This window comes from Aedes albopictus, chromosome 1 (assembly GCF_035046485.1).
Source record: "Aedes albopictus strain Foshan chromosome 1, AalbF5, whole genome shotgun sequence".
Lineage (NCBI taxonomy): Eukaryota > Metazoa > Arthropoda > Insecta > Diptera > Culicidae > Aedes > Aedes albopictus.
The window spans coordinates 9,400,216-9,411,394 of record NC_085136.1 but is presented as its reverse complement, the minus strand read 5'-3'; the positions used below and the strand labels follow the sequence as shown (position 1 = coordinate 9,411,394).

Here is an 11,179-nt window from a genome sequence, read left to right as displayed (position 1 = left end):
CGTGCTCGTACCGCTGCAAGAAAATAAAATCGGCCATTCTCACATTGCGTTTCCACTTTTATTTCGTTTGATCAACAAGCTTTTACCATCCTAATTTACAAATATCATCGCTTAAGCTACGCTTTGTCATTTGTTGTTCGATTCGATAGCGCCCTTATCTAATTAGTCAACAAAATTACAGCTATTTTGAAATTATAAAAAAAAAATATCCTTTTACAGCACCATGTGCAGCTAACAGCTAATATCCCAGAACCGTGCTCAGAACTCGCACGAACGCGCGCGCCGTTCAATCAGTAGTACAAATCCTTCCAGCTCTTGAACTGGTCCCAGAACGTCAGATTGAGGATCGTGTGCGGAGCGATACGCCAGTAGTTCGGTACGAAGCCCTTGTACAGGCCGTGCAGACCTTCTGCGCGCAGGGTTTTACTGAAGCAGTCCCACACGCTGCGGTAGAGCATGCCCCGCCCGTTGGCGTCCACACCTGGAATAGGAAAAAAATGATAGATGTAAATACATCGCAAATATATTACTTTCAGATATAACCAACAGTGTATGTAATAGTTCATTACTTTTCGAAAAAAGAATCTAACGACCGAGTATCATCGTTACTTTAACAACATGTAACTGAAATTAACAGCAATGATAATGGATAAGTCGACAATGGTTTTTCATAAGGGCCTAACTGACTTTATCGATTTCTCTTCGTACACTCTCTTCTTCTTCTTCTTCTTGGCGTAACGTCCTCACTGGGACAAAGCCTGCTTCTCAGCTAAGTGTTCAATGAGCACTTCCACAGTTATTAACTGAGAGCTTCCTCTGCCAATGGCCATTTTGCATGTGTATATCATGTGGCAGGCACGAAGATACTCTATGCCCAAGGAAGTCAAGGAAATTTCCTTTACGAAAAGATCCTGGACCGACCGGGAATCGAACCCGTCACCCTCAGCATGGTCATGCTGAATACCCGTGCGTTTACCGCCTCGGCTATATGGGCCCTTCGTACACTCTCTTTTTCACTAATAACTTGATCAAAACAAACAAAATCATTATTCTTTTTGTTTCTATAGCAACATGTAGTCGTCTTCTTCGCATTTCAGCCAAAAAATCTTGGGAAAACTCAATACACATTCTGTCATAACACAAAGAGAGGATCGATGAAGAGAACTCGAAAATGTCAGTTAGGCCCAAATGAAAGATCAGTGTCGAAGTTGTTTTTGGACGCGGCGACACTAGCCAGTAGCTTTTGCTTATTGGCATACATCGCAGAGCTATTGGATATTTTTTCGGAACACAGCATAGGGCTAAAAATCTCAAATATAAAGACAAAAAAAAAATCCGGTACAGTGCCACTACCCAAGTAACAATCTTATTATTTATCTTTATTTATCTTTATTAAAGAGATTTTCAGCCGGCGGCTGGTTCATTTCTGAAGTAACAATCTTGATTCTATTTGGTTTTATTTGTTTTTATGATAGTTTTATCGGAACATTACATACTCTAGTTGATCTTATCGAAGTTTCAGCTGCGCACAAATATTCTTCATCAATTTGTGGTTTTATGAACACCTCCAAGCATACTTGAGATTCAGTCCATAAAACCATAAACACAACAAGAACTGTTGAACTTATTTTCAGGGCATCTTGGGAAGAACAGCAAGTTTTAAGAGAAACTTAAAATCAACTCTTCAAGAGCATCTTAGGATGGGCCACTTTAGTCTTATGGCGGGTTTATGGTTGAGTTGATGTCGTTTTGCAGAGCAATTTGGTTTATGCATGGTTTTAAAGAACAGGCATTGAAGAATACTTCAAATTATTTAATTATTAATTTCATAATAATTTTGTTGCTTGGGTATAGCTGTGGAGGCTTTTTTGCAGGCGTAATCAACGTGGCTACCGAAGGTAAGCTTATCGTCGATCATCACCAAGATCATCACCCAAGTGATTAACGGAACGCTTCGAAGTAATAGTGCAATAGCTTACATTGATCACCGTTTGTTACTCCGAGTTTCGATTGTTTTCAACCACCACCTCAGTTTTGTGGTGAGTCAATTCCAGTTTTCTGGACCTAATCCACTCCTCCACAACTACGATCAAGTGGGCAGTAGTCAATTCCTCTTCTTCGAGCGATACACCATAGACCTCCAGCGTAATGTCGTCAGCGAAGCCAACGATCGCCACTCCCACCGGGAACTTGAACCTCAACACCTTGTCGTACATGACATTCCATATCACCGAACCCAGGATGGAACCTTACGTGACACTGAGGTTATGTGAAGGCACTTCCGGTCCACCTCTGTGTCGCAAACGAGTATTCGATTCTGGAAATAACTTCCGAGAATATTGTACAGGTACCCGAATATCCCCAGATGCAGCATCACATCGGCAATTGCCGCACAACTGGCGCTAGCCCAATCAGGATGGCGAACCTTAGGATCTAAAACAATCTGGAGAAATGACTGGACTGACTATGATGAACGGAAGCAACGTCGTAAACTACAGCAAAAAGCTGCCGATAAACCAAAGAATAGAAGAAAAATGTTAAAAAATCGCCAAAGGAAAATGGCAACAAACAACAATGAATCACCGCCAAGCTATTTTCATAACTATAATCATGACGACAGACATCGAAGCAATATTGACGATGACACCACTAGACTTCGCCCGTCCCGCCACAATAGTAACAGGAGCACAAAAAACCATTCCCGCCATCATGATGCGCAAACTCTTCCACTAGCAGGTCCTTGCTAGCAGCAGCGAAAGTATCATTCTCAAAGCCACCTTCGGCGCACCGAGGCGTAAAGTTCCATAGAGGTGAGATCTTAAATCCGATTCGTGCAGACTGCCAACTCCCGCGAACGAGTTCTTCTACCAGCTGTAATAGGACATTAGGCCCGGCGATGCGGAATTCTTTCAGTAATCATTGCTCATCGTGTTCCTGTCAACAATCGAGTTTTTGAATAATTTGACGCTAGAGACAGAATGTTTTTTTTTTTAACTAGTTCGTTTATTTATGGCTCAATCGCGTGCAACGCTTTACGGAGCCGAGATTCATTTTTTGTATTCTATTACATACAACGTTATTGCTTTCTTATGTCAAGGTTAGTACTGGGAGGAGGCCAGGGTACTCGTGGCTGCTCGAGGTTAGCGGGTCTCATAATTTTTAAGGAAAGGCATGGTCAGGATAAGGTTTCAGGGTTTGCAGTAGCACATCCGGGAGGTATAATGGCTTTTGGCGTCGCCTCTGGTGTTGGCATGGGCTTGTCACGGATTCTCATCTGCCGGATGGCCAGGAACATAACACAAAAGGACAAAACACAGAGAAAAAAAACTGAAGCGAAAAAAACACAGGGAGATTAAACCTTTATACAACACATGCGAAGGAAATCATAAATGGACCGCATATAGATAAGATCACGGGTTCCCAACACATCTCTTACTGGAACAAAGGGTTGTCTACCTCGGGCCTCAAGGGTATCCAATAGTAGCGCTCTGGAGGCGTCATTATCCGGGCATTGCCAAACTACGTGGTCGATGTCATCATAACCGGAACCGCACTTAGTACAAAGATTGTCGAGCGCAAGATTTATTCTATGCAAATGTACGCCTAGCGAGTAATGGTTGGACATGAGTCTTGACATCACGCGTATGAAGTCTCGACCTACATCCAAACCGTAATGCCACGCTCGCAAAGAAACATTAGGAATAATAGAATGTAACCACCGTCCCAGTTGGCCATCTCGCCAATCATGTTGCCAACTTTGAAGAGAACTTTGACGAACCAAATAGAAAAATTCATCATGTGAAATTCTTCTATCATAGATCTCGCCTTCCTGAGCGCCCACCTTTGCGAGAGAATCCGCCTTCTCATTGCCATAAATTGAGCAATGTGAGGGGACCCATACAAAGGTAATCTTGTATGATCTTTCGACCAGTGCATACATCTGCTCTCTTATTTTTGTAAGAAAGTAAGATGCATGCTTTACAGGTTTCATCGACCGGAGTGCCTCAATAGAACTAAGGCTATCCGAGAAGATGAAGAAATGGTCTGCGGGCATGTTGGAAATCATCCCCAAAGCGAAGTCAATTGCTGCCAGCTCAGCAACATAAACAGAACAAGGTTCTTGAAGTTTCCGGAAGGCGGTGGAGTTTTCATTAAAGACACCGAAGCCAGTGGACCCATTTATTCGAGACCCATCAGTAAAGTATCTCTTACAGGAATTGACATTTTGGTACTTTTCGTTAAGAATGAGAGACAGAATGTTGTCAGATATCTTCAGGTATTAACGCAATCAATAATGACAATCTTTCTTCTTCTCAATCTCATACCAATGAAATTCTAATATACTGTCAAAATTTTAATCGTATGAGAAGCTCGTTGAAAATCAAGCAGATTCATAAAAATTTATTAAGTTCATCTTTTTCAGTTGTTCTCGGTACTGAAACAAGTTGGGATGAAGACATAAAAAGTGAAGAAGTTTTTGGAAGTGATTTTAATGTTTTTCGAGACGACCGCAATTTACAATTGTCACAAAGAAAGTCAGGAGGTGGAGTTGTTATTGCGGTGTCCTCTAAATTCAACTCGGAATTGATAAACTCATCGAAAGTTAAGGAGTTTGAACATGTTTGGGTTAAAACTTGTATTGCGGGTGAAACACATGTATTTGCATCAGTTTATTTCCCTCCAGATTTTGCAAATAAAACGGCATATGAAGTCTTTTTCGCGAACGCTGACGAAATTTTATCACAGCTACCCCCAGAAATAAAACTCCACATATACGGTGATTTTAATCAACGCAATGCTGATTTTATACCAGACATAGACAACGAAGGTATTTTGTTACCAGTTGTTGGGGACAACGAAACATTACAATTTGTGTTCGACAAAATTGCCATTATGGGATTAAATCAAATAAATAATGTAAAAAATCAACAAAATTGTTACCTGGATTTATTATTGACCAATGTTAACCTTCCAGGACGCGCGCCATCAAGCAACCGAAACTGCACCTCGCACGCGCTGTATACGAAAAGCGAGGTTTTTTGGTAGTGTTGTACTTTTTACAACAGCGCGCGCGCTGAAGGGTTAACGAGGATTTCTGCGTTAATGCATGTGTTTCTCCTCTATGGAAAAATGAAGCATTTCATACTGCCATAGAATATTCTCTATTCGTCCACAACATTCCGAGATCTAATGACTATGAATATGAGGAAGTATTCGAATACCATAAAGCAAACTATGACAACATAAAGCATAAATTAAATGTGGTAGACTGGCAATCAATCTTGAAAAGTGAAGATAATATTGAAAATGCGGTTGGTACCTTCTATAAAATATTATATGAAATAATCGACAAAGAAGTTCCTACTAAAATGAAAAGGCGTCATGGAAATTTTAAACATCCAGTCTGGTTCAACAAAAATATCATAAATTTAAGAAACCGGAAGCAAAAAACTCACAAAATGTATAAGAAGAATAACACTGATGAAAATCTACAAAAATATTTGGAAATATGTGACCAATTAAATACAGCCATCAGTATAACACTCGAAGAGTATAATGCGAAAACTGAGAACGAAATCAAGTCTTGTCCAAAAAATTTCTTCAATTATGTTAAGACTAAATCAAAATCAAGTAATTTCCCCTCAAAAATGATATTAGATGAAAAAACGGCTGAAACCTCTAAGGAGATTTGCGATCTCTTCGCTATATTTTTCCAAGATATCTATACGACTTTCTCCGAGAAAGATCGTGATCTAGAATATTTTTCATTCATGCCCTCATTTTCAAGAGATGTTCATGTAAGTCATATCAATGTGGAGGACGTTTTAACAGGTTTAAAAAGTTTGGACGCTTCAAAAGGATCAGGACCGGACGGAATTCCCCCAGTATTTATGAAAACTCTTGCAATTCAGTTGACATCTCCTCTATTTTGGCTATTTAACATGTCCCTTGAATTATCTGCATTTCCCAGTATTTGGAAAAACTCATTTTTAATCCCTATATATAAATCGGGAAAAAAGTCCGACATACGAAATTACCGTGGAATTGCAATTATTTCTTGTATCCCAAAACTGTTTGAATCCATTGTTAATAAAAAAATGTTTAATCAAGTGAAAAACAGAATAACGAATTCTCAACACGGGTTTTTCAAGGGCCGCTCAACTGCAACTAACCTGCTAGAGTTTGTAAATTTCACAGTAAATGCTATGGACCACGGCAATTATGTGGAGGCTCTATATACTGATTTTAGTAAAGCTTTTGACCGCATAGATATCCCTTTATTGCTGTTCAAACTCTCGAAAATAGGAATTGATGATAAACTGCTTTCTTGGATTCAATCATATTTAACAAATAGACAACAAACAGTACGTTTCGAAGGTAGCAAATCTCAACCCGTTAATGTAACGTCTGGTGTCCCCCAGGGTTCACATTTAAGTCCTCTTCTTTTCATTTTATATGTGAACGACGCATATTAAAGGGTGATACGGTCAAAATTTGGTCACACAATTTGTTTCATAACTTGAGACTGCGTGCACCAAAACAGCTGATTTTTGGACCAGTAATGGTACATTATATGTAGCTTATACCATAAAATTTTCATCAAAATCGGTTCAGTATTTGCGGAGATATTGTGAATCCTGAAAACTGCAATTTGAAATTTTTGTACAAAGAGGATTAAAAAATAAGAACACATTTTTACTCTTTTATTTATAGAGCCAGAAATACTGAACCAATCGCACTGAAAATTTTTCTGTATGTAAAGTGTACATATCAAAATGTTGTGTAAAAATTTCACTCAATTTGATCCAGCCGTTACAAAGTTATATTTGTTTAGGTGGTCAACTTTTGTCAAATTTTTTCAAGTCAAGTCAAAATTTGGTCACACAATTTTTTTCATAACTTCAAATTTCGTACACCAAAACAGCTGATTTTTGGATCAGTAATGGTACATTATATATAGCTTGTACCATAAAATTTTCATCAAAATCGGTCTAGTATTTGCGGAGATATTTTTGAACCCTGAGATCTGCAATTTTAAAATTTTGTGCAAAAAGGATTCACACATTTTTACTGTTTTATTTATAGAGCCAGAGATACTAAACCGATTTCAATGAAAATTTTTCTGTATGTGAAGCATGCATATCATAATCTTGTGTAAAAATTTCATTCAATTTGATCCAGCCGTTACAAAGTTATATTTACGTAAGTGGCACCCGGTCAGTTTTTTTCATATTCAAACTGCTACAACTATGAAAGTATTCATACAAAATGGCTCAAAATTTTACTAAGAACATATTTTCATAATAGTACTATACTGTATAATTTTAATAAAAATCGGAGCAGTATTGGTAGTTCTATAATCAAAATTGTGCTTTACTGACCTTAAATTTCCGAAAATTTACTATGGAGCGCCTTTGTACAAAATTTTAAAAAGGTAGGTCGATAGTTTTATCTATATATCAACCAATACTCAATCGATTTTGATGAAAATTTTATGGTATAAGCTACATATAATGTAGCATTACTGGTACAAAAATCAGCTGTTTTGGTGTACGCAGTCTAAAGTTATGAAAAAAATTGTGTGACCAAATTTTGACCGTATCACCCTTTATATAAAGGGTGATACGGTCAAAATTTGGTCACACAATTTTTTTCATAACTTATTAATTTATGCAGATGATATGAAGATTTTCATGGAAATCAAAAGTGAAGAAGACACTAGTATATATCTAAACGAAATACGTTTGTTCTACATATGGTGTAATAAAAGTTTGCTTCAGTTAAACGTTAAAAAATGTAATTCTATCACCTTTAGTAGAAAAAGGAACCAGCATATAACTAGTGTGACCTTAGGGGATCAAATCGTTGAACGATGTGAAAGAGTTAGAGACTTAGGTGTGATCTTAGATACTAAAATGAGTTTTATCGATCATTACAATACAATAATTCATAAAGCTGCCAACATGCTGGGGTTCATAAAGCGATTTAGTATCAACTTTAACGATCCATACACTATCAAAACATTGTACATTTCTTATGTGAGATCGATTCTTGAATATTGTAGTATTGTTTGGTCCCCATTTATGAAAACTCATGAAGAACGCATAGAATCGGTGCCGAAGAAATTTTTGCTATTTGCTCTACGTAAACTGAGATGGACAACTTTTCCACTTCCTTCTTATGAATCACGTTGTATGCTAATAAACATACAAACTTTAACGGAACGTCGTGAATATGCTATGATAACATTTGTAAATGACATTGTTTCGCAACGTGTAGATTGCAGTAATCTGCTATTCTGTATGCGAAATTCAGCCCAATCAATAGAATGATGTTAATTTATAATAAGCATTACGAATCTATCGACTTGACCATGTCTCGCGTAAAGTTAAAACAATATATCAACTCTGTACGATGCAATAGAATATAGAACAAATTATGTATGTATGTAGTCTACAAACGGTTGACGAAATAAATAAATAAATAAATAAATAAATAAATAAATAAATAAATAAATTGAGCGCGTTCCTTACATCTAGATTCACTAATGCACAGTAGCGAATCCCCCTCCTCTCACGCTGGAGTGATATCTCGCTGTCTTTGTAACCGACAGGATAGCGTCTACAGTCGACCTCCCCTTCCGGATACTGAGCTGGTTGAATGGTCTCTCGCATTTACACCCTCGTTGTGCCATTCTGTTGATGGTGATCTTCTCGAGCACCTTCCCCGCCGTGTCGATCGAGCATATTGGTATATATGCTGACGGGTCTCCAGGTGGTTTCCCCGCCTTTTGGAATAGTACCAGGCTCTGCCTCTTCTATACTTCTGAGAAAACTCCCTGGTCCTGGCATTTCTGCATAGCAAACCTGAACAACTCGGGAGCCTCTGCAATAGCTACTTTTAAGGCCAAGTTCAGAACTCCGTGCGGACCTGATTCCTTACCTACGCTAAGGGACTTTGCTATCCCCACAAGTTGCACATCGGTGACCCTCTCCTCATCGCCAGCCCCAGGCTCCAGCTGTCCTACGAAAGGAGCCTAAGGACTACCCAGGTAACCAATAAGCAGTTGAAATGCGCCTTTACAGCAGGTCAAAAAATGAAAATAAGCCGTATATGCGCCATAAGTGCTGCTTAAATACAGGTTTTGGCTCAATATACGGCTGATTAAATGCTTATCTCTCGAACTATCGAAAATGAAAACGAAAATATGTGTAGAAATCCACTCTTATTTTCTCGCTGTCCTTCCTTTCTCTCTCCCGTTCCTTTTTTCTTCACTTTGCGCTTTAAAAAGAGGTGGTTTATGCAATTCGAATGTGCTGGACAGTATTTTTTGCTTGAAAACTCCAAAAGATCGTGCATTTGAAATGCTACGCAACAGCTGTCACATTTTCAGTAGCAGTTCGGTTGCTAATTTAGTACAGTTTAGCAGTTCAACTGCTATGACAGAGCAGGTGGAATGTAGATATAATGCTGAAATACGGCTTGTTAAAATGCTTATTGGTTACCTGGGTAGGCGAAAAAAAAAACCCTCGGTGATCCCCTCCAACATCTCAGGATATTGCTCTTTTAGAGCCATTACACCTTTTGTCTTGGCCATCACGATCCTGTAGGCATCACCCTACGGATTCGCATTGCCCTTCGACAGAAACCCTAAATGCAGGTCTATTTGCTTGCCCTTATCTCGGTCTTCAGCGCGACTTTGTCGGCGGCGATCCCAACCCATCACATATTTTGCTACTCATCGGTACGTGCTCATGGCCCGTAGGCAAGTGCGACCGAGGAGGCGACACAAGTTCGCAAACGCTTGAGTTCACCAGTACTATAGGTCTTCTATTCCCAGGGTAAAATTACCTAGCCATGGTCGCATCGCGTGCATAGTGCAATAATACCAGCTTGTCTCCGCTTAGACCGAGTAAGTTTCGTTCACAACGGCGGAGCGCCTCCCTAAATACTTCGTCATTGAAGTATGATGGCTTCTATCTACAAGGGCTTGTCCTTGACCTAGTTGCTCATTTCTCGCCCGATGTCAGCTGTTATTGTAGTCGTTACTCTAGCGAATCGCCAGGTGATCACTGTAAGTGTAGCCCTCGTCTACCTTCCAGTTCGGACTACTTGTTAGGCCTGGACTACAATAAGTAACGTCAATAATCGACTCCGCTCCGTTCCGACTAAAGGTACTTTTGGTACCGACAAGACATTAGCCAAATCGACATCTAGCATGGAGATCCTAGCAGGGTCTGACCCGCTGGTTCGTGAAACGGCTTCCCCATTCCACGGCCCAGGCATTAAAGTCACCCGCTATTACCACCGGCCTACGCCCCGTCAGCACGGTCGTCATAAAGTCAGGCATCAGCATGAGCTGCTCCATCGACACAGCTACAAAAGAAAACCGTTTTGCCCTTGGCGACCACGAAGCCCCGTAGGATGTAAACTGGGTGTTTACCCGCTGTCCATGTCGTCGCCATATTTCCGGACCCATCGACGACCCAGTTTCCGTTACCAGCGGGTACTCGGTATTGCGATATCCGTCCCTCACTCAGAAACTGCCTGACAAAGCAGTTGCTGAGCTGCGTCACAGTGGTTCAGGTTCAGCTGCGTTACCTGCACTGTGATTTGTCCGCTACGGCTCTTCTGAAGGCTGGACACCTTGAACCTCACGTTTAGTGCTTGTTGTTCGTGGATTTCCTACCTGGCTACCTGTCTCTGCCAGGCCCTTCCGTAGTCGAACGGCTGCGAGGGCCACCTGCACCGCGCTTTGGATCTAGGTTCTTCACCCCCAGAGTCGCCTGCGTCGTAAAAGCCCTCATCTCGATACCCTCACCAAGGACCTCTTCCACCAGACTTTTGTAGGCGGTGCACCTTGTCGCGCTTGAGCCTGGGGATCATTTTACTTGTACGTCGGCTCCCAGATCCACCAGCTTGGCGTCGCTCCTCATCGCCTTCAAGACTTTCGAGTACTTGGACTGTTCGGTCTTGATGACGAGCGCGTCGCCCATCTCGCGTTTGGCACCTACCCTCCTACGTCTCCTAATTTTGGTGTCCCTGCGCTCATGCACATCCTGCGGTTTCTTATTTCTCCTCTACAGCTCAACTATAGTCCAAGGGGGAGGGGAGTCGTCCCCTGATCCGCCCTACCTAAGCAACACACATTGCCCAGGTACCGAGCATCTTTTTTCAC

At 40.6% G+C, this 11,179-nt stretch overlaps 1 protein-coding gene across 4 annotated transcripts in view; it reads right to left on the bottom strand.

Annotated features, from left to right (window-relative positions):
* Window positions 1-36: 36 nt before the first annotated feature.
* LOC109413251 (solute carrier family 25 member 35) overlaps window positions 37-11,179 on the bottom strand; it is a 34,162-nt gene continuing 23,019 nt past the window's right edge. For all 4 annotated transcript variants that reach the window (XM_062843390.1, XM_062843399.1, XM_062843393.1 and 1 more), the window contains exon 3: window positions 37-481. In XM_062843390.1, the coding sequence (XP_062699374.1) occupies window positions 291-481 (191 nt within the window). In that variant the 3' untranslated portion in view covers window positions 37-290. The remainder of the gene's footprint in view (window positions 482-11,179) is intronic.